The sequence below is a fragment of the Scyliorhinus torazame genome, chromosome 3 (assembly GCF_047496885.1).
Source record: "Scyliorhinus torazame isolate Kashiwa2021f chromosome 3, sScyTor2.1, whole genome shotgun sequence".
In the NCBI taxonomy this organism is placed as follows: domain Eukaryota; kingdom Metazoa; phylum Chordata; class Chondrichthyes; order Carcharhiniformes; family Scyliorhinidae; genus Scyliorhinus; species Scyliorhinus torazame.
This window is the reverse complement of record NC_092709.1, coordinates 259032168-259056853: the sequence shown is the minus strand read 5'-3', so window position 1 is coordinate 259056853 and position 24686 is coordinate 259032168. Positions and strand designations below refer to the sequence as shown.

General features: G+C 45.7%; 1 protein-coding gene and 1 long non-coding RNA gene across 4 annotated transcripts in view; one reads left to right on the top strand and one right to left on the bottom strand.

The window, feature by feature from the left end:
• npr3 (natriuretic peptide receptor 3) overlaps positions 1 to 9591 on the top strand; it is a 153188-nt gene extending 143597 nt beyond the window's left edge. For 2 of the 3 annotated variants that reach the window (XM_072497155.1, XM_072497153.1), the window contains exon 8: positions 7747 to 9591. In XM_072497155.1, the coding sequence (XP_072353256.1) occupies positions 7747 to 7858 (112 nt within the window). In that variant the 3' untranslated portion in view covers positions 7859 to 9591. The remainder of the gene's footprint in view (positions 1 to 7746) is intronic. The other variant, XM_072497154.1, reaches the window with a different exon arrangement.
• The window catches only part of LOC140409073 (uncharacterized), a 40710-nt gene that overhangs the window by 10272 nt on the left and 5752 nt on the right, over positions 1 to 24686 (bottom strand). Inside the window, exon 2 of the long non-coding RNA XR_011940275.1 lies at positions 20776 to 20862. This is a non-coding gene — a long non-coding RNA (uncharacterized lncRNA). The remainder of the gene's footprint in view (positions 1 to 20775; positions 20863 to 24686) is intronic.

The following is a 24686-nucleotide window of genomic DNA, read 5'->3' as shown; positions in this document are numbered from 1 at the left end:
AGGATGGCCCCTTTGGAGTGAATTCTGTGACAATGAGGAAACAGGACCCGGGAGTATAGGACATACTTGGTGGGAGAAACTGTCAGAGATCCACAAGAAGAGCTTGGGAAAAGCTCGCAAGCCAATGGCAATCGTGTCCTGTCTGGCACAATTGCGAGGCACAGAGGAGGTCATTCAGACGCTCCGCAAAGAGATAGAAGAGATACATCGAATGAGCAAGGTCGATGTTAGTGAGATTGAGAGAGAGAATATAGATTTAAGAAGGAAGTTGGCAGCAAAGGACGGAGAGGTGGATGATGCCAAGCGGGCACACCAGTCTTGTCTAGCGCTTCTGAGCAGCTTCCAAACCTAGTACGAAAAGGCCTATCAAGTCACGCAACGTGCAGTCCTGGTAAGAGAAGAGACAGAGAAACAGGTAGAGGCATTGCAAAGGCAGTGCAGCGATCTAAAGGCAGAATTAAGAGCACTCCATACTGCCACCACGGAGCACAGACAAAGCTCATTAGATCACGCAAAGTGCCGGAAGCAGATTGCAGAACTGCAGTCTTTGCTTTCAGTGCAAAATGGGTTTCAGAGCGCCTTTGAATCCCAATTAGATGAGGAAGACGGCCCTGATTGGCAAGAATTAAATGAAACCGCGCATAGGTATGTTCAGGGAACATGTGCGCAAGGAAAGCCCCAAAGGAGAAAAGCACCCAACCCCCCATAGAGCAGATAGATCAGGGACCCATGAATACAGTAACCACCCACCGCACAGTCACATCGGAAGGAGACGCGGAATTCCTTTACACCACCCCCTTCACCGTGACCCAATTACGGGACGCGTGCGAAAAGATCACACCATTCCTCCCCACCTCAGACCCCCACCACTTCTTTGCTAGAGTAAAGAAGCAGGCAACCATGTACGGCCTGGATGAGCGTGAGCAAGTGAAGCTCACAGTTTTAAGCTTAGACCCTTCGGTCGTAGCAGCCCTTCGCGACCCACAGAATGTAGGCTAAGGCACCCTTGCAGAGATGCACACAGCGATCCTAGATGCGATCGGCTATAACAGAGGTGACCCAGTAGAAGGCCTGAATAAGTGCAGGCAGAAGAATTCAGAACACGCCACAGCGTTTGCTGGACGCCTGTGGATCCATTTTACAGCCGTTTTCGGAAATTTAGACCGCGCCCATTTGTTCCAAGACAACATGGCCAAATAGACCCGCACCCTTATCTCCCATGCCACAGAGGCAGGACAAAAAGCATGTACCAATTATGACCCCTCGGAAGAAGTGCACAACAAAAAATGAGTTTTAAAAAGGTTGTCCCGTACCTGGGAGCAATCTGTCCAAAACAAACCCGCGATTAGGAAACCCAAAGAACAGCAGGCAGAGGCAGATATCAATGCAGTTAAGACGCACCAGAACCCCGCATGGGTGAACGAAGGCAGGAACAGCCCCCCACAGAAACCACAGGAGTGTTACAACTGTGGACAATTAGGACACTTTGCACGAGAGTGCAATGCCACCACGAAAGCCACAGAGAGCCCAGCAGGCAGGCACTCTGTATAAGAATAGGACAGAGCCCATACATAGTGTGAGCACCCGTTCAGACCAGACAGACATGAACGGAACTGACTGACGGTGTTCAGCCTTCCCCAGTTGGGTCTGCAACACCCTTTGGGCTAGGTCCGGTCGGCCAGTAGTTGCAGAAAAGTACGGGGACAGCCCATCGAATTTCTCTGGGACTCAGGAGGGTCCCGCACCACAATTAATTCCACAATTAATTTTGTCGATCTACCCCACACAGCAGAACATATTTTGGGCATTGATTTTATGAACTCCCACCACCTTTCATTTGATCCAGTAAACCAATGTGTCTGGAAAATGGCAAAATCCACAAGAGCCCCCGCAACGCTCACAGTAGGTGAGTATGCAAACAAGATTAGCGCAGTCGGCGATTTCTGGTTTGAACTGCACAGACAAGCAGGTTAGGGCAGTTCTTCAGAAGCACAGGACAGCATTCACGACCCACAAACACGACTGTGGCTGGATGACTGGTTCCGTTCAAATCACAGGACCTGACCCTAGGCCCCAAAAGCAATACGTATTTCCCCAAGAGGCAGAGGGAAAAATCTCAAAAGTAATCGATAGCTTATTAGAGCAGGGCGTACTTAGATCAGTAGCCTCTACTAATAATGCCCTGATTTGGCCAGTGAGAAAGCCCGATGGATCATGGTGACTGACCATCGATTACCGGGAACTCAACAAAGTCACCCCCGCAGCAGCCCCCACGGTAGCCACAAGTCCCGAGACCATGCTCAAACAGGGACTCAACTCACGATATTTTACGGTTTTGGACATCAGTAACGGATTCTGGTCCATTCCATTGGCAAAAGCGTGCCAATACAAATTTGCCTTCACTTTTAAAGGTCAGCAGTACACGTGGACATACGATTATCACGCATGGTAAACGCGAGATCGAGCATAAAAGAATTGACTCGATTGCCAAATTGCCCCTTCCCCAGAAGGTTTAAGCCCTCCGGTCGTTTTTAGGACTGGTTGGCTACTGCCGAAACCACATTGACGGTTTCGCCAGCAAGGCAGCACCCCTCGCGGAACTCCTAAAGAAAGGAGCCCCTTGGGAATGGCTTCTGCAGCATACGGATGCTGTGGATGCTTTGAAAAGAGCCCTCATTGCAGCCCCCGCACTATAGGTTCCAGACCCGCTTTCCCCCTATGCTGTAGAGATAGCTAGCACAGACCGTACCCTTTTGGCCATGCTCCTCCAGGAACGGCACGAACAGTTAAGACCCGTGGTTTACGCCTCCAGACTTTTTGATCCTGTGGAGCAGGGATTTTCGGCCTGTGAAAGGCACCTGCTTGCAGTTTTCTGGGCGGTTCAGTGCTTTTCCTACATAACTGGACTAAACCCCAACACAATCCTCACGGAACACACCCCCACCCAACTTTTACTAGTCGGACGGCTTAAGGACAGTACAGTAAGCCAGATTAGAGCAGCCAGATGGACCTTTCTTTTGCAGGGATGGGAAATCACTGTTAAAAGGACCAAGACCCACACTTTCCTAGCCGACAACCTTCAGTACCTAGGCCCCCCCACGAATGTGAAATCATCTCACCCCACCACAACACAGGCCCCTTTATCGCAAAAACAACCCCCAGGAAGATAGGTAGTTCACCCCAGAGCCCCCAGCACACAGACTCGTGCGAATCCTGTCACCGAAGTATTCGGGTCCGTACTCCATTGCGGACAAAGTAAGCCCCTCCGTGTATAAAATTACGTACCCCAACGGGAAGACTGCGTGGTTCCATATTAACCAGCTCAAGGCATATGGCTCGCAGTCTAACCACTCACACCATGTCATGCTCGACGCAGCAGACCACGCCCTGCCCACAGCCAACATATCCCCACCCTCCCCCAACACATTCAACCCATTCACGGACTCGACCTCGACTCCACCTCCAAACTCTAGACTCCGCCCCGGATCGCCCACAGACAACAGCGACTGTGACACAGACAATAGCCACAGCACGCCTCCCTACTATCCCCATGCAACAGGACCCGCACCCAGCGAATCTGAACACGATTCGAGTGATCCCTTCCTGATCACATTCCTCAACAAACCCCACCACAGACCACCGCCCTACGATGACGGCCCCGACTCCGTCCCCACAGAATTAGACACCACTTTTTGGCACCGCGACAATTCATACAGGCTCATCCGAAACGGCGAGATGGACCCTAAGTCACACCATGCAGCTTTATCAACCCTCATCCATTCCAGAGTATGGCATCCGGGAGAAGAGGACGACTTTGAGTCTGACTCCCAAAACGAGAACCCCTTTGCGACCCTGTTCGCAATTGATAACTGAGGTGTCCAGATGATGTTTTAAAAGGAACCAGTTGGGAGAAACGGTGTCCTTTCTGATGGAACCTTCAGCATGTTGTTCAATGTTGTTTGTTAGTGTTATTGTCAATTGTTGTTTGTACACTCAGAGGTTCCACGGCCACACGCCATATTTGTCGGCAGAAACCTGTGAAAACTTGCCAGCACGCTTATCGGCAGAAACCGCTGAGAGCTTGCCAGCCCCCGTTCATAACTGCTCTTCTGGTTCGACGGTAGAACCTTTACAGCACCCCCCAGATGACTACATTTTTTTGCCCATTCTTGCCGGTTGCTCAGGCAGTGGAGAAACGGCATTGGTCTCCGCCCTGCCTGAGGACCCCCCCCTCTGGTCAGCTACACTCGGGTAGAACACATACGGAATTGATCACCGTGCTACCCGAGGATTCCATCCAAATCTTACCCGTCACGGCCAATAAGCACCTCATTTCGGCACTCTTGGTTCAAAAAGCTTTGTTTTGTTTTCGGGCAACCCTTAGGTTGCCATCCCGATGCTATTTACATCCTCAAACATTTGGATGGTAAATCGCACAGCCTGCGAGACGGCTCGCACTGTTTCAGTATTTTTTTTTTTAAGTGTGTCTAGTCCAAATTTTTGGTTTAAAAAAAAAAATGAGTGAGTCACACATGGTGACAAATTATAAAGGGAAATTGGCACTACAAGACAGACATGCTAACGCACAAGATATTAACCAAGATAGTAACAGAAACTATGCTTGATCCATAGAATTCCAGAAGCTCCAGGAAGAGAGAAGAAACAGAAAGAAAGAGACGAAAAAGATAGAAGGCAACAATGAAGACGTCATACGTGTTTTTTGTCGTTATTGTAATTTGTACCCGGTTCCGCGCAAATGCGAACCCCCTGACGCTTACCACACAGGCCGTGAATGATTCCCACCCTTACCATACACTACACCCTGAAATAGTTAACCCCGAGATAGTCACCGACACACCATCATGATGTGATACGTTCATAACCTGGTATTCACTATCATACGTAATTGAATCCCTTCTAGTATTGGCGATACTCTGCAGCATCGTGCAGACTATCCGCATGAGGAAATGGCGAAGGAGAGCCTACCGCTCTCGCACCCCGGTATACAGAATGAGATCCCCTATTTTCGGTTATCACCAGGATCCTGAACCCCTTGATCTACAATAAAGAACATTTGTGTTGCATCTTTTAATAAAGAAATGTGTTTCGTTTACAACGGAAATATTGTACACCTCTGTGCTTGACTGTCAAGCCAGAGGAAAACTGTGAATGCTGCTATTATTTTTGTATTGTTAGGAAGTTAGTATGATTGAATGTTTGAGTGAGTGTAGTTTATGAGAGATAGTTAGAGGTACCGTTTTTGTTGTTGTAATGCATGTCCCTGTCTGACATAGTGCCACTTAGCATTGTTAGTTAAACATTTTTCATACATAGTTATGGTCAGTGTAGAGGCCATGGAAGAGTGCTCGCTGGGTCAGGAAGTGAAGACAACGCAGTTATGTGGTCCTTCACGCTTCGCGTTAGGGATCACAAGGAGGGTGTGGAGCCACCTGGGTTGGCCACTTCCTGACTTAAAATGGAGGTCCGCAAAGACTACATGGGAAATTCAGCCAACACAGGCAAAAACTAGCAAGTGCAGAAATCCTGTGTATTAGAACTTGCAAAAGCCCAGACAGCACTGAAACTCACAGCCATCTGCATACTAATGAGCGATCCCTGGGAACAATCGAAACATTTAAGGTGAATAAGGCCAAGCCAGACTCCTCGGTGCCAGCAGGGGCCAAGACAAAGGAAGGCCAACGGACACCTAGGGACCGCCCAGCGATCAGGGAACGACTCCAGTATTGGAGAAATCGATCCAAGTGATCGGAACGTAGTCCAATCACTTGGAACCAGATACGGGGTCTGCCCCGAACGGCACGAAGCCCCTGGGGTCTATAAAGTAAAGCCACCAAGTTCCAATCGGTCTTGTTGGCAGGGTCACTCAGCAACTCGAATCAATCCTTGGGAGTGAACTGCCTAAGCTGCAGCATCAACCAAGTAAGTCTCCAGTCAACGCACGCTACGAGATAGGCGCTCCGAGCTACCAGTCCATACCAGCTTTTGAATCCTGCAGACTCAGATCGAACAAAAGGCCATTTGTTCCCCTGACCTGGTGGGCCAGTTCCGAAGCTAAGTATAGGCCTTTTAGTGATAGAGAATAGTCTAAAAAGTAGAGTTTACGCATGAGTAGTGATTTACTGTGTATAATAAATGTGCTTTGATTTGAATCTTACTAATTGGCGTGTTGAGTTATTGATCAGTACTTGAACTTGAACCTCGTGGCGGTATCATAAAGATACCTGGCGACTCTAGAGCAAAGGTTATAGAAACAGAGCAAATTCAGTAAAGACCCAACGGGCAACGAATTAAGAGCCAACCAAAGTTACTAACAGTACAATGGACCTGAACACCCAGATCTCTCTGTACTTCAATTTTCCTCAGGGCTTTTTCATTTACCATATAGTTCGCTCTTGAATTGGATCTTCCAAAATGCATCACTTCACAATTGCCTGGATTGAACTTCATCTACCATTTCTCCGCCCAACTCTCCAATCTATCTATATTCTGCTGTATTCTCTGACAGTCACCTTTACTATCTGCTACTCCGCCAATCTTAGTGTCATCTGCAAACTTGCTAATCAGACCACCTATACCTTCCTCCAGATCATTTCTGTATATCACAAACAACAGTGGTCCCAGCACGGATCCCTGTGGAACACCACTGGTCACAGTTCTCCATTTTGAGAAACTCCCTTCCACTACTACTCTCTGTATCCTGTTGCCCAGCCAGTTCTTTATCCATCTAGCTAGTACACCCTGGACCCCATGAGACTTCACTTTCTCCATCAGCCTACCATGGGGAACCTTATCAAATGCCTTACTGAAGTCCATGTATATGACATCTACAGCCCTTCCCTCATATCAATCAACTTTGTCACTTCCTGAAAGAATTCTATTCCGTTGGTAAGACATGACCTTCCCTGCACAAAACCATGTTGCCTATCACTGATAAGCCCATTTTCTTCCAAATGGAATTCTCTAAATTAATTTATTTTTAAAAATCTATTTTAATGCATGCCAATCAGGTTCACAGCCTCACTAGGCGTGAACCTGACTACATCTGCTCAGAGAACCCGGGAGCATTGCGAACTGTTTGCCTCACAGTGAAACTCCCAGTTCAGGGCTGTTCCGGTATTTTCCTGACATTGCGGGATTTGCACCGGGTGCAAAGCAGCCGGAAAATCCTCCCATGATGATCTATTTCTGTGAAGCCATATGTTGTAAGGTCACGCGTACGTTCCTGTTGCCGCTTCCGATATTCCTCTTTGGAGGCATTAGGACAAATCCAGAAGCATTTTCATGTGAAGAAATTTAGAATAAGTGAACCCTGCAAGAGAGTTCAGGACCTCGACATCTCTTTCCTCTAAAACATAGACAAAGGAGCAAAATATGTGGCTTGAATGATGCCTGCATTTGTTTCATGTGGGCCACAGGAATGCCTAGTGAACCCCCAAACTAAAATGTTGCTGGGTGCACTTCCAACGTGGAAAAACATTGCAAAACATGACCTCAAAAGTTGGCGCTTTTTTGGACCATTTTTCAATTTTTAAAAAAACTTCATGAACTCTGATATCTGAAATGAAAACAAAATAAAGTGATAGTGCTAGAAACAAATAGGTGATATGTAAACATCTGATGGAGAGAAGTAGTTTAGAATTCCACCTGAGTCTTTATATATATTTAAAAAACACCCAATGAATTGGTTAAAATAAACCTTTTAGCATTATTATCCTTTCTTTCTAGGAAGAAATACAAGATAACTATTGAGAGACGTGCACAAATGCATGAAGCTGACAATGGTAAGCATCACCACTTGCGAGAAGACTCTGTCCGATCCAACCTGTCTGCAGCTTAAACTGTTGAATCATTTTTTATAAACTTTCAATTTTTAGAGGGATTTACCAAAGGTGTCACTGCAAATAAAGGCTGATAAGAAATGCATTCTTTTGAAGACTAGGCTATTAATTTGTCATAGTTTTTTTGTTGTTTTTGAAAACTCAGGAAATATTCACTTATTACACTGCACCACTGTACTGGAAGCGTCATCTCAGTGAAGATGATAAAATGTGATTCAGCCTGTCTCATAGAGGCCAGCAATGACTTGCACTGGCAACTGAAGGCAATCCTCAAAAGAAGATATTTTGTAGATGGTTATTTACCCCAATATATGTTACATGGGAAGTGTTCAGTCTCCATCTTTAAATTTTATTGCATAAAATCAACCTTAGAACCAAGTCAATATATTGTGGTAAGGGTCTGCAATTCACAATTTATGCTAAAAGATGTAGATTTAGCTTCAATGCCACTATAGGGTAAACATTACTTTTGGAGATGTTGTCTGAATGCTTAATGCATTTAAATTTCTCAGTTGACAATTACAACAGAGGTGTTAGCCTGTTTATTTCATCTAGTGTTCAGTAAAATAGCAGAAAGAGTATTTGGGACAAGCATTAAGAATTCATACAGAATATAGATGTCAGAAATGTCAGTCCCGCTGCAGTTTAAGAAAAAAAATCACTGCAGTCACCTGTGAATATATGTTTCTTATTTTATATGTAAAGCACTGCAATTCGTACCTTGCAGTTACTGTGTATACCAGAGAATGCTCACTGGAACTGGGCTGCTGATTGCTGTGTTACATAAAGTATCTTGATTTATCTGACATGATTGTAAAAGCTTCAGTAATAGATAAATGACATCAGTAACTTGCATTCATAGAGCACTTCTAATGTACAGACTGGCTCAAAGCGCTGTACCATTATTAATCCAGTAAGCTTTATTGCTCTGTCATATTTGTAAGACTGTAAACAGTGACTAAATCCCTGGTAGTTCAGGGTCATTTCTTTTACACAATAGTTCCTGGCTTTCCCCCCGCCGAAGGATTGTAATCGCTATAATTTTGATACAGTATTGGGATTTAGTTATACTTCTCATACTAAATAATATGGACTATACAATACAATGAATATTGATTTTCAATTTGACAATAAACCCAATATACCTTTGACTAATTTGGGAACATTGTTTTGAAGGGATATACAGCAAATAAGTCAGTATTTTTAAAATATAATAAGAAAAATATTAAGTAATTCCTAGTATTTTCAATAATATGCGAAACAATATTTTGTACATATTAAATAATATTGATAGTCTTGTACAATGTTAGGTCAGATGAACCTTTCATGCCTGTTTTAGAAAGTTTCTTGAACATAATAGTCTATTATTATGCAAGTTGTTTTAAATGCTAATGCAAGGTGCCGGACGATATAACAATAATATACTGGCGTAAGTAGAAATATCTGCATATAATGTGATATTTATTTAACAGTTGTGTAGAATTTAATATTCATAACTGTAGATAGAGTTTTTTTTAAAATTACTATTGTGTTATATATTCATTCAAAATGTGTTGGTCAATTTTAGATTACCTATGCGCTGTATTCATCCATTATCAGTGTCAATGGGACTTAATGATGTGTAAATGTCTTTGTAAACTATTCTATTTTCTGTCAACCAATATATGGTATATTCTTCACAGAATATTAAAGCAAAGCAGATACTGGCAATAAAATAATGTATAAGTGAAAACCTTTGCTGCTTTGTGTAATTCTGTAGAATGGCACACATGATGCACACACTTGTCTGAAAATGCTTAGCATGCTGCAGCTCCTACATTTGTAAACCAATCAGCCAAATGATTGCTGCCATGAACCTGGTCAAGCAATATTTAAACACCACTGGAGGTTTACCTGTTCCGATTGAGTACTCAAGGCTAACTGTGTCGTTGGTAACATGTACATAAATCGCATTTACCTGCATGAATGAGAATGCTGTTTTCTCTTTGCTGACTTACACCGACATGCTGTCCAGAAATTAACAATATTTTTACCATTTTCAACCTCTTTACTGCTGATCCTCTATCTAGAAGGAATGCACTATTTACAGTATATGTCACTTTTAATCATCTTTATTGTCACAAGTAGGCATACATTAACACTGCTATGAAGTTACTGTGACAACCCCCTGGTCGCCACATTCTGGCGCCTGTTCGGGTACACAGAGGGAGAATTTAGAATATCCAATTCACCTAACAAGCACGTCTTTCGAGACTTGTGGGAGGAAACTGGAGCAGACACAGGGAGAACATGCAGACTCCACACAGACAGTGACCCAAGCCGAGAATCGACCCTGGGACCCTGGAGCTGTGAAGCAACAGTGCTACCCACTGTGCTATCATGCTGCCCCATTGACCTGTGCAAATGCTTGTCTGGAGATCCTGAAATGATAGCTACCATGCTTTCTTGTTGAGACCAAATAGAAGTGAAATAATGGGCGACACAAATAAAAACTGAAAGTGCTGCAAATATACAACAGGCCAGCCGACATCGTTTATGGAAACCAACAGACTCCATTGCTTTGAGAATGCATCACTTCATCAGAAATTAAAATTAATTACATATGCATTTTGCTCCAAAGCTAATCACGAGTGACATGGTTGAACAGTGGTTAGCACTGTTGTCTCACAGTACCAGAAACCCGGGTTCGGTTCCAGCCTTATCTGTGTGGATTTTGCTCATTCTCCCAGTGTCTGCATGAGTTTCCTCTGGGTGCTCTGGTTTCCTCCGACAGTCCAAAGATGTGCAGGTGGATGCCCATATTAAGTTGTCCCTTTGTGTCCAGGAATGTGCAAGTTAGGTTATGGGGTTAGGGCGGGATAGGCAGAGGACTGGATCCAGGTAGATTGCTCTTTCAAAGGATGGGTGCAGACCGGATGAGCCAAATGGCCTCCTTGTGCACTGTAGCGATTGTGGAAATGTAGAAAGACGGTGCAAATAAAATGAATTTGATTTAATAGGGAGAAAATATAGTTCCAGACTCATGGAACAAAAATCTATCCGGAAATCCCATATATATCTCTCGCTCAACAATGCTTGGCAATTAACTGTCAGTCACCATCAAGTAGTGCATTCTCCATGGCAAATCACAACAAGTACACTCTCTGATCAAAATAACTCAGCTATCTATCAAATGAAACAGTACATGAAAAAGAAAAATAATACAGTGTATGTAAAGATACGTGGAAGTTGTGATTCTTAGTTTAACAGTGGACTGCATCAGGGTCATAATTTTAAGATTGTGCACAGCTTGCGACTCAGTGGCATGGACAATCCTTCCCACTGAAGGAAATAATCAATTTAAAATTCTGTTGGACTCAATGCTGGAAAGCAGAATCGGGGCGAAGGAAAGCTCTTTCCCCTGTTAGTGTTATCAGGTGTCGAGGTGTCTGCATAATAGCCGAGAGTCTGTAACAAGGTTGCCTCAACCATTATTAAAGGTGAGATCTGAGGGGAAACAGGCAATGAACAAAATCTGAAATGAAAACATAAAATGCTGAAAATGAAGAGCTGCTTGCTAACTTACCTACCTCTCACAGATGTTGATCAACCTGTTATGTGTATGTCAGAATCATCGAGAACATAATCAATGGCTATTAAAATGAATACTTTTCCAAATTTATTTTAAGTACTTCCAAATGCTAAGAGAATATTCTTCCAAATGCTAAGAGAATATTCTATCCCATTATCTCATACCTTTTGCACACAAAATACCCAACCAGATTTTTTCTCTTTTGCTCTGAAGGCACATAGTTTAATAAGAGGGCGAGACCACAAGGAGCCAGGTAAATTTCTGGCCATTTCTGATTCTGGAATTATAAGATGGAAAACCAGTGCAACATACACTGAGTGGAAATTTCCCATAATTTGTCAGAGTGTCAGGGTTTGACTGAAAACCAATGTGTATCTCTCCAGATGCACAGACACGTTTTCAGATCAGATTTTCAGCCACTCTGAGCAAAACACATTTGGAGGCTGACCACTGTCACTCTGGTGGGGTGGATGGGTCCTGATAGAATCGGCAAGACCGGCTCCAAGGAGATCGGGGCACCATGTGAACATAAACTCCCTCCCAACTCCCACAGACAAGGGGGAACCCCCCCACAAGCATTGGGTCGACTGCGCCCCCCCCCCCCTCCCCCAGCACAGAGGTATTGGGCTCTTCCCCTCCCAGCAACTGCACAGTTATTAGGGGTTCTCTACACCCTTCCCACCCCCTTCACAAGCATGAGCTCTCACTCCCCCAACCATACATAAAGGGAACCCACCAATGGGGCTACCCAGCGGGCCCACCTGGAACAGATTGGCACTGTGACATACTGTGTATGTTTCTAATAATGAACATTTAAACTTTCAATTTTGAAAAATTGGTCTTAAAATGTATTTACAAAAAGCAATATAATAATCTTCATTAGTGTCGCAAGTAGGCTTACATTAACACTGCAACAAAGTTACTTTCAAAATCCCCTAGTCACCAGACTCCGGCGCCTGTTTGGGTACACTGAGGGAGAATTCACAATGTCCAATTCACCTCAAAGCAGGTCTGCCGAGACTTGTGGGAGGAAACCGGACTACCCGGTGGAAACCCACGCAGACAAGGGGAGAACATTCAGACTCCGCACAGACAGTGACCCAAACCGGGAATCGAACCCGAGTTTCTGGTGCTGTGAGGCAACAGTGCTAACCACTGTGCTATCATGCTGTACATAGTTGTCTTCCATTCTCGATTTTTCAATGAAATGTCAGCCAAGAAACACTTTTGCTCACATTGTGTAAAGAAGAAACGTTATTGTTGGGAAATCCATTTTAGAAACGGTTGGTCTGATGTATGATATTTTAAATTGCAAAAATATCATCATTTCTACCTGAATATTAACTTGAATGGCCAACAGCATTTTAAATATCTAGAAGTTGTTCAGGGGCAATGGGTTGAATTTTCACAGCCCATTTTTAAAACTCTTTAGGAGTCAGGAGGTCTGGCAAATGGCAGGGGGAAAGCCTCACGAAGGAGAGTGCAATTGAACCTCTAGAGTGGGCGTTAAAGAATTACTTTGTGGCTCTATAAGAATTTTGCTCGCATTGTGTGGACCCCCACCTGGTGGGACGCCAGTAGGTAAACTCTGACATGCTTCCAGCATGGTGCCATGGTCCCCTCCCCCTTTTGATATAGGTTCATGGCTCAGGGTAGTGATCCCTTCCCCTCCCCCTCTCTCCATCCGCCAGTGAGAAGGACTGCCCTCACAGCAAAATTCTTCCTGGTACACAACAGGTCTGTCCTCCCTTGCACTCTATCACCCCACGTCCCCTCACCTCTGCTTGCTAAAAATAACTTAAGAACTTACATTGTCTTTAAGGGTGCAACAACATAGGAGGCATCCTTTCCCTCATTTTGCGGTCTCAGCAGTGGCCATAATTGTGTTGCCGAGCTGATTGGACAGGCAACTCATGAAGGCAATCCTAACTTTGAAGTCAGTCTTGGCAGTGGCCTGTTGATTGGCTATCCACAGCAAAATGAGTCTCTAGGGTCCCAATGCTTGCCAACACCCTCTTTCAGTCCCGACAGCAGGATTTAATCACCAGCGAATAGTTCAGCCCGTTATATTTGTGATGAAACCCAGAAGGCCCGCTCTGAAGTAATTTCCATTACATGCTGTCATTTGTTTTGTGTATAGACAGTTAAATTATAGCTCCAATGCCTAACAGTGCGAACCAAGACACTTCAAAGAATTTTAATTCATTAATTGGAAATATATTGCAGCAAAATATTGTTGGTCCTGGTACAATGATAATCTATCATCTGTGTTTATAGCATATTAAATAATAAAGATTGCCATTAAACTTTTGACATGATACGGTCAGTTTATCACATTCTCACTTTTCTCATATTAAATATTTAATGATTGTCTTCTTTTTAGACTTTAAAACTTGGCGTTACTCAGTTGTACTTACTCTCATCCCAGACTGACGCCAGTACAGCTGCAGTCATACTGTGATTCTTGCACCAATGTGAAAAAGAAACCGCTTCTCAATGACACAAAATGTTAGCAACTGTGCTATAGGAGTCATAGGACTTTATTTAGGCTTGCTTTTTGTTTGTTGGAGCATTAGGTCATTTAGTCAAACAAAATAAATTGAACACCGGTTGAATTACTTTGGCATGAAGCCAATTGATGCGAAAGGGGTAAAATGTTCAGTGACACATACATTTTTGATTTTGGTTCTCTGTTTCTTCAGAAGATTAGAGAAATTGTGTTAGTTGGAGAAAAGTTATTCCCTTTATTTGCTTGCAATGGGCAGAAGGATTAGCTTAACCCTGACAAACCGAAGCTGATTGATTGTGAAGAAAAGTTCCAAGACTATTGAAATAAAACATGAGAAGCGTAAGAACATAAGCTAAACTAATTTGACATGGGTGTGGGAACCAGGAGGAAATATCAGAGAGGAATACCAAGGTGCGTGGAGTACTGGGAGAGATAAATAGTACTACAGGAGAGATGACTAGGTTATTAGTGGGATCAGGACAAGGGAGAAAGTATAAATCTGGGTTAATGTGCCTGTGTGTGAATGACTAGAGTGTGGTTAATAAGGTTGGTGAGTTACAAGAACATTTGACATGTAGAAATATGATGCTTTGGCTATAGCAGAGAGGTGGCTCAAAGAAGGGGACGACTGGGTATTAAAGGCTGGATTCTCTGTCGGTGGGATGCTCCATTTCGCTGGCAGCACATTCTCGCCGGCGGATTTCCCATGGTGTGGCGATGCCCACAATGAGAAACCCCATTGGCTGGCTGCCGTGACGGAGAATCCTGTTGTCGGTGGGGGCATGCCGCACCAGAAAATAGGTGTGGCGGGAAGGAAAAATCCTGTCCTAAATATTCTTGGATGCAAAGACTTTGATTCTACAATCCTTCACGCTGGCAGTATTTTCCATTCCCCTATAATAAATAGAGATTTGGCTGAGCGCCAAATTCTCCGTCCTCCCTGACAGTCCTCGCACGACAGTCTTCGCAAGACAGACTCACAACATAGAATCCCACCCAAGATGTTCAGAAAAGATAGGAAAGGGAGAAGGGTGGCGTATTGGTTAAGGAGCAGTGCTGGCGCAAGAGGATGTTCCAGAGGGCTTAATGACAGAATCCATTTGGCTGGATCTATGGATCAGAAAGGTGCAATTACATTGCTCAGTGTAGTCTATATGGACCACCAACAAGTGGGAAGGATGTAGAGGAACAAATTTGCAAGAAAATTACTGAGAAGTACAAAACCTATAGACTAGTTATAATGATGACTTTAATTATCCAAATTTAGACTGGGATAGCAGTCGTGTGAAGGGCAGAGAGGGATGTGTGTGTTCAGGAAAATTTTCAACAGCAATAAGCTTCCAATGAGGAAAGAAACATCGCTGACCCTGGCTTTTAATAATGAGGTGGATCAAGTGTCAGTGAGAGAACATTTAGGGGACAGTGATCATTGTGTCATAAGGTTTAGGCTGGCCATTCTCAGGGAAGACAGGACCAGAGCAATGGGGTAGCTTTAAAGAAGAGACAGTTCAGCAATAGCCAAAGTAAATTCCCTCAGGGAAAGGTAGGGCAAAAGTCACAAAAGAGTTAAAGATAAAGGTAAAGAAAAAGCATGCTCATTACAGATATCAGGGGCTGGATTCTACGTTTGGAGACTATGGTCTGGATTCTCTGTTTCAGCGGCTAAGTGCCGGCGCCGGCGGAGCATGTGTGGTCTTTTACGACCGAAACATCGGCGTGAACCCCTCACCGATTCCAATACCGGTGAGGGGACTAGCACCGGCACCAAGTGAAACCCCAGCCTCCCGTGGCAGAAACGGCCAACCAGGGAACAGGTTATGTTAGATTTAGTGTTATGTAACGAAGAAGGGTTGAGAAATGGTCTTGTCCTAAGGATCCTCGTGGAAGGAGTAATCACAGCATGATAGAATTTCAGATTCAGCGAGAGAAGACAGAGTACCATACTAGAGTTTTAGTATTGGGTAGAGATAATTATACTGGCCTGAGGAAAGATTTGGCCCAAATAGACTGGGCACAGATAATTGAGGGTGGGACATTTGAGGAACAATGACGGATGATCAGGGAAATATTAAAGACCTCTCACTTAAAGCACATTCCTAAGAGGAAGAGGATTTGTAAAAGGGAGATAAAAATTCCATGCTAAACCAGGAAGTCAAGAAAGACAAAACTAGGTCATACCGTACTGCAAAAGCTAGTGGTAAACTGGAGGATTAGGAGAACTTTAAGGTTCAGCAAAAGGCTACTAAAAATAAAATCAAACGAGCTAAGATGAACGACAAAAGGAAACTAGCAGAAAACATAAACGCTGATACCAAAAGCTTCTACAAGTATATAAAGAGGAAGAGAATAGCTAAAGTAAATGTTGGTCTTTTAGAGGACAATACTGGTGAGGTAGTAATAGGGAACAAAGAGATGGCGGAGGCACTGAACCAATATTTTTCCTCTGTCTTCACGGTAGGAGATAATAAAAAATTTCCCCAAATTACAGATATTGTAGGGGAACTTGATGCAATAACCATCACTCGGGGACGGTATTGTATAAACTAATGGGATTAAAGGCAGATAGATTTCCAGGACCTGATGGTCTGCATCTGTACCCTAGGGTGTGAAGGGAGGTGGTAACAGAGATAGTAGATCCATTGATTATGATATTTGAAAATTCCCTGGCTTCTGGAAAGGTCCCAGTGGATTGGCAACACGCAAATGTGATGCCCCTATTCAAAAAGGGAGAGTGGCAAAAAATAAGAAACTATAGACCAGTTAGCTTGACCTCTGTGGTGGGGAAGTTGCTCAATGCACCAGTGTCAGCATAGTTTTATGAAGGGAAAATCATGCTCGTCAAACTTTCTAGAGTTCTTTAAGGACGTAACCAGCAAGGTGGATAAGGGGGCCACTCTGGATGTGGTACAGCTAGACTTCCAGAAGGCATTTGAAAAGATGCCCCATAAAAGGCTGATCCAGAAGGAGAGATCGCAAGGGATTGGGGATAGAGTACTAGATTGGATTGAGGATTGGCTGACTGATAGAAAGCAGGGGGTCGAGGTAAATGGGTCCTTCTCTGGCTGATGAACTGTAACTTGCAGGTTGCCACAAGGGTCAGTCCTCGGACCCAAAATTTTCACAATCTATATAAATGATCTGCAAGGAGGGAGTGTAATGTGGCAAAATTTGCGGATGATACTAAAATAGGTGGGAAAGCAGGCAGTCAAGAGGAAATCAAGATTTTACAGATGGATGTAGATAGACTAGGAGATTGGGCCAAAATTTGGCAGATGGAGTTCAGTGTAGTTAAGTGTGAGGTTATCCATTTTAGCCAAAAAAATAGAAATGCAAATTATTATCTAAATGGAAAGCAGTCACAAAATGCATTTGGGCAGAGGGAGCTGGGTGCCTTTGTTCATGAATCGCAAAAAGTCGGCATTCAGGTAAATAAAAAGGCAAATGGAATGTTGCCATTTATTGCAAAACGACTGGAGTATAAAAGTAAAGAAGTGTTGATGCAATTGTATAGGGTTTTGGTGAGACCACATCTGGAGTATTGTGTCCAGAGTTGGTCTCCTTACTTAACGAAGGATGTGGTGGCTCAGAGGAGATTCACCAGATTGATTGTGAGGATGAAAGGGTTGACGTATGAGGAGAGGTGAAACAGTTTTGGCTTATACTCGCTGGAGTTTAGAAGAATGAGAGGGGATCTGATTGAAGTATATAAGATACTAAAAGGGATTGATAAAGAAAATGTAGACCAAATGTTCCCCCTTGTAAGGCAGTCCGGAATGATAGGTCACAGATTTAGGTTGAGAGGCAGTAGTTTTAGAACTGAGATGAGGAGGAACTACTTTTTGCAGGGGGTGGTGAATTTGTGGAACTCGCTGCCCCATAGTGTGGTGGAATCTGAGTCATTAATTGGTTTCAAGAGGGAGATAGATATATTTCTGATTCAAAAAATGGGTTGAAGGGATATGGGGAACAGGTAGGGAGGTGGATTTGAGACCAGGAAGAGATCAGCTATGATCTGATTGAATGACAGAGCAGGTTTGAAGGGCTGAATTGCCTACCTCTGCTCCTACTTCCTATATTCCTATAATTCCTATGTACCGTAAATTCAGTCCCTTTATCCAAGTCATTAATATAGATCATAAATAGTTGAGGCCCCAGAACTGATCCCTGTGACACTCCATGAGTTACAACTTACCAACTTGAAAACTATTCATATATTCATACACTCTGCTTCCTGTTAGCTAGACAATCTCTATCTATGTTAATATTTTACTGCCTACATAATGAGCTCTTATTTTCATAGAATTTACAGTGCAGAAGGAGGCCATTCGGCCCATCGAGTCTGCACCGGCTCTTGGAAAGAGCACCCCACCCAAGGTCAACACCTCCAACCTCTCACTATAACCCAGTAACCCCACTCAACACTAAGGGCAATTGTGGACACTAAGGGCAATTTCGCATGGCCAATCTACCTAACCTGCACATCTTTGGACTGTGGGAGGAAACCGGAGCACCTGGAGGAAACCCACGCACACACGGGGAGGATGTGCAGACTCCGCACAGATAGTGACCCAAGCCGGAATCGAACCTGGGACCCTGGAGCTGTGAAGCAATTGTGCTATCCACAATGCTACCGTGCTGCCCCCTAAGTAACTTTGAAAAGTAACTTTATCGAATGGCTTTTGGAAATCAAAGTAGATCACATCTAGAGATTCCCCTTAATCCCCTTAAACTTGGCTTGTTGCATCCTCAAAGAATTACAATAAATTAGCCAAAATGATTTCCCTGTAACCGTGTTTAGTCGGCTTAATTGTATTCGAATTTTTAAAATGCTATAACTTCCTCAATTATAAATTCTAGCATTTTCCCAATGATGAACTTTAGGTTAATGGGCCCTAGTTTCCTATTCTCGGTCTCCCTCCTTCCTCGAATTGAGGTGTCACACATGTGGGGCGAAATTCTCCAGAAATGGCGCGATGTCCGCATCTTTGGGGGCTAGGCCGGTGCCGGACGAATTTCCACCCCGCCAGCTAGCGGAAAAGGCATTTGGTGCCCCACCAGCTGGTGCGGAAATGACATCTCCGGGCGGCGCATGCGCGGGAGCGTCAGTGGCCCGCACATGCGCAGTGGAGGGAGTCTCTTCCGCCTCCGCCATGGTGGAGACCGTGGCGAAGGCGGAAGGGAAAGAATGCCCCCACGGCACAGGCCCGCCCGCGGATCGGTGGGCCCCGATCGCGGGCCAGGCCACCGTGGGGGCACCCCCCGGGGCCAGATCGCCCCGCGTCCCCCCCAGGACCCCGGAGCCCGCCCGCGCCGCCTTGTCCCGCCGGTAAGGTAGGTCGTTTAATCTACGCCGGCTGGACAGGCATTTTAACGGCGGGACTTCGGCCCATCCAGGCCGGAGAATCGCGGGGGGGGTCCCGCCAACCGGCGCGATTCCCGCCCCCGCCGAATATCCGGTGGTGGAGAATTCAGCAACCGGCGGTGGCAGGATTCACACCAGCCCCCGCCGATTCTCCGACCCGGCGGGGGGTCGGAGAATCCCGCCCGTGATTTTCCAATCTTCTGGGCTATTTCCAGAATTCGGAGAACTTTGGAATATCACAACCAATATATCTACTATCTCTGCAACCACTTCTTTTAAGACCCCAGGTTGCATAGCATCATTTCCAGGGACTTGTCAGCCACTCCTAGCCAGGTTTCTGAAAGAAGGCATGAATGGACATTAAAATGGTTCTGGTGATGGGAGTTTAGGGTGGTGGCAAGTAACAGTAAGAGATATATGCTTTTGCCATCTACAGTTTATAATTAAGAATAAATTGTTGCATAAGGGGGAGGTGGGATGTGAGAAGGAGGATTAGGTATGAATATATGATCAGTTTCTAGGGCGAAATTCTCTGACCCCCCCGCCGGGTCGGAGAATCGCCGGGGGCTGGCGTGAATCCCGCCCCCGCCGGTTGCCGGCAGAAGTTTCCGGCACCAGAGATTCGGCGGGGGCGGGAATCGCGCCGCGCCGGTTGGCGGGCCCCCCCGCTCGATTCTCCGGCCCGGATGGGCCGAAGTCCCGCTGATAAATTGCCTGTCCCGCCGGTGTAAATTAAATCACCTACCTTACCGGCGGGACAAGGCGGCGTGGGCGGGCTCCGGGGTCCTGGGGAACGCGCGGGGCGATCTGACCCGGGGGGTTCCCCCACGGTGGCCTGGCCCGCGATCGGGGCCCACCGATCCGCGGGTGGGCCTGTGCCGTGGGGGCACTCTTTCCCTTCCGCCTTCACCATGCCGGAGGCGGAAGAGACTCCCTCCACTGCGCATGCACGGGAAACTGTCAGCGGCCGCTGACGCTCCCGCGCATGCGCCGCCCCGAGATGTCATTTCCGCGCCAGCTGGCGGGGCACCAAAGGCCTTTTCCGCCAGCTGGCGGGACGGAAATTCATCCGACGTCGGCCTAGCCCCTCAATGTTGGGGCTCGGCCCCCAAAGATGCGGAGCATTCCGCACCTTTGGTGCGGCGCGATGCCCGTCTGATTGGCGCCGTTTTGGGCGCCAGTCGGCGGATATCGCGCCGTTTCCGGGGAATTTTGCCCCTGGACTCTATTGTATCAATACCATCAAGATAAGTCTAAAACTAAATGATGAATAGCTGATTGCTACACTGCAATAACACAAAGGAGGAATTAATTGGTTCAGTAACAATTCTTCTGTATTTTAAAAGGAAGAACGGAACTGGTTTTTCCATATTTTGGTCGTCTTGCAATAGCATATCTTTTCACAAATTTTATTGAACACTTGCATCAAAAGAAATTCTAGATTTACTTCAGCCATTGACCCATATCCACTCACCATTTCTCCAACCAGCAGAGAGACAGACTGATAGCAATCTGCTCAATTCCCATTTTTGTTTTCTGGAGTTGGACTTTGTTAAATGCCCTTTGAAGAGAGAATGCATTAGGCATTAAATATCATTGTGATAATATTTCATGAATGAAATAAATTTGTCTAAATTATAAATCAAATTCTCAAAACTTGAGTTATCGGAACATGTACAACTGGATGGCCAATGAGGAGCAATGAAATCCATTTTCTTTTTAAAGGAAGGATTTCAACAACACAATTTGAAATAATTGAATGACTATGAATCAGATTCAGTGGATTAATTGCAAATAACTAAACATTAACTGCACCTCGTAATCCAGGAGATTATAGTTGCTAATCGTGAGACTATGTTGTAGAAATTTGATGGAATTCATGCATGAATGACATTGTCTAAAAAGGTAAATGCTTTTCTGCCTCCACTACTTCTGGGGGAGAGAATTCCACACACCAATAACCATTTGTGAGAAAAAAGACTCACCTTGGGCGGGATTCTCCGACCCCCCGCCGGGTCGGAGAATCGCCGGGGGGGGCAGCGTGAATCCCGCCCCCACCAAATTCTCCGGCACCAGAGATTCGTCGGGGGCGGGAATCGCGCCGCGCCGGTCGGCGGACCCCCCCCCGCCCCGCGATGGGCTGAAGTCCTGCTGCTGTAATGCCGGTCCTGCCGGCGTGAATTAAACCACCTCCCTTACCGGCGGGACCAGGCGGCGCGAGCGTGCTCCGGGGTCCTGGGGAGGGCGCGGGGCTATCTGGCCCCGGGGGGTGCCCCCATGGTGGCCATGCCCGCGATCGGGACCCACCGATTCACGGGCAGGCCTGTGCCGTGGGGGCACTCTTTTATTACGCGTCGGTCGTGTAGGTCTCCGTGATAGCTGACGCGTAGGTGACCCCCCCCCCCCCGCGCATGCGCGGGGATGACGTCAGCAGACGCTGACGCTCCCGTGCATGCGTGGACTTCTGCCGGCCGGCGGAGTCCCTTCGGCCCCGGCTGGTGTGGCGCCAAAGGCCTTCCACGCCAGCCGGTGGGACGGCAATCACTCGGTCACGGGCCCAACCCCTAAAGGTGAGGGCTTGGCCCCTAATGGTGCGGAGAAATCCGCATCTTTGGGGCAGCCCGACGCCGGAGTGGTTCACGCCGGGACCCCCCGCCCCGCCGAGCAGGGGAGAATCCCGGCCATGATCTCTGTCTTAAAAGAGAGACCTCATAGTTTTAAACTATGTCCCTTAGTTTTAGGCTCCGCCACAAGAGGAAACATCCTCTTGATAGTCACCTCATCCGATCCCTCAGGATTTTCTTATGTATCAATAAGCGCACCTGTTATTCTACTGAACTCCAATGGTAAAGGCAATCCTTTCATCCCAGGAATGAGTCCAGTGAACCTACCCATAACTGTTTCTAAAGTAATTATCTTTCCTTTTCAAGTAAGAAGATCAAAACTGCACACAGTGCTCCAGATGTGCTTTCACCAAGCTCTGTTCAGCTCCAGTAGAACTTCCTTACTTTCTTATTCCATTCCCCTTACAAACACACCGACATCCCATTTGCCTTCCTCATCACTTGCTTTACCTGCATACTAACTTCATGTGATTCCAGGACACCTAGATCCCTCTGTACCACTGAGTTCTGCAATCTCCCTCCATTTAAAAATAGTGTGCAGCTTTTCTGTTCTTCCTGCTTAATGATGGGGGAACCTAGCACATCAGTTTTTACACAGAGGGTAGTGGGTCCCTGGAACGCGCTGCCGGAGGAGGTGGTGGAAACAGGGACGATAGTGACGTTTAAGGGGCATCTTGACAAATACATGAATAGGGCGGGAATAGAGGGATACGGACCCCGGAAGTGCAGAAGATTTTAGTTTAGACGGGCAGCATGGTCGGCACAGGCTTGGAGGGCCGAAGAGCCTGTTCCTGTGCTGCACTTTTCTTTGTTCAGTGTAAAAAGACAAAACTGAAGCATTTGCAACCATAAGTAACAACCAGTGGTGGTGGAGAATGGGGGGTGGGGTGTGAGATGAGTTTGGAGATTTGGGAGCTTTCAAGCAGTTATTGGACAGGCACATGGAGCACACCAGAATAACAGGGAATGGGATAGCTTGATCTTGGTTTCATAGAATTTAGAATCATAGAATTTACAGTGCAGAAGGAGGCCATTCAGCCCATCGAGTTTGCACCGGCTCTTGGAAAGAGCACCCTACCCAAGGTCAACACCTCCACCCTATCCCCATAACCCAGTAACCCCACCCTACACTAAGGACAATTTTGGACACTAAGGGCAATTTATCATGGCCAATCCACCTAACCTGCACATCTTTGGACTGTGGGAGGAAACCGGAGCACATGGAGGAAACCCACGCACACACGGGGAGGATGTGCAGACTCCGCACAGACAGTGATCCAAGCCGGAATCGAACCTGGGACCCTGGAGCTGTGAAGCAATTGTGCTATCCACAATGCTACGGTGCTGCCAGTAACAGTTTCGGACAAAGCTCGTGCTGTACTGTTCTATGTTCTATGTTCTATGTTCCTACTTCAAGCTGACCAAGATGACGTCTTGCACTATATGTGGGCTAAACTGATGTTTCAGTTTAAAGCGCCATCTTAGCCACTTAAGAGGTTCTAAAACGCTCAAAGTATTTGGGAAAATCACACTTGTCTGTTACTGCTTGCATAGCGAGCCAGCAGTTACACAGCCACATTAATTAATATAAAGTACACCCTGACTAATTGTGCTGAAAGGCACTAAATCCCTCAAATCGCACATGGAAGCCAGTATGACTTGAACAGAAACTTCACCCAGTTAAATACTGGGAAGACTGAAGCCATTGCCTCAGTTCCAGCTCCAAATTTAATTCCCTTCTCTGCCCCTCTCTATGGCACGAAGTCTTACAACACCAGGTTAAAGTCCAACAGGTTTGTTTCGATGTCACTAGCTTTCGGAGCGCTGCTCCTTCCTCAGGTGAATGAAGAGGTATGTTCCAGAAACATATATATAGACAGACTCTCTATGGCAGCAGTTTGAGAATAAGCCAGTCTTTTTGCAACCGTGATGTTACACTTGACCCTGAGATGATCTTCGAACTATAAATTCATACCAACAGTAAAATTGGCTATTTCCACCTTTGTGTCATCACCTGATATCACCCTTGTTTCAGCTCATTTGCTGCTGAAACCCTCATTTGCACTTTCTTTACCATTGGATTTGACTATTCCAACTCACTCTTTTTTGGTCTCCCACATTCTATCTTCTGGAAACTTGAGGTCATCGCAAAACTCTGCTGCCTGTGTCTTATCTCGCACAACCTTCCAGTTCTCTAGCCCTGTGCTCGCTGACTTACATTGGCTCCCAATCAGGTAACTTTTGTTTTTAGAATTCTCATCCTTATGTTCAATCTCTCCATGGCCTCACCCCTCCTGATCTCTGTAATTTTCTCCAGTTCCACAGCACTCTATATCTGCACTCCTCTCATTCTAGCCTCGTGTTCAATCTCAATTTTAGTTTTGCCCCCATTGATGGCTGCTCCTTCCGTTATCCACTTCTTATATCAAGCATTTGGTCACCTAACCTGATATCTCCTTATGCGTTTTGGTGCCATATCAAAGTGCTTGGATGATTGATTACATTAAAGGCACTCTATAAGTTGCTGTTGTTTTGATCGGGCCACGGAATTCGTGTCTGAAGCAGTGAGGACAAAGAAGGCACACTATTCCCCTTAGTGTGGCAATTATTCCCTCCTTTCACAAGCTGTTGCCAGTCCTGTCCCACAGCCTTGCCTTCCTGTGTACGCTTCTTCATGCTTTAGGGAGTGAGACTCCTCCAGTCCCCTTTAAAGGGGCCAGGAGGCTTACAGGGGAAGGGTCATGGGGCTAGAGTGACCCCC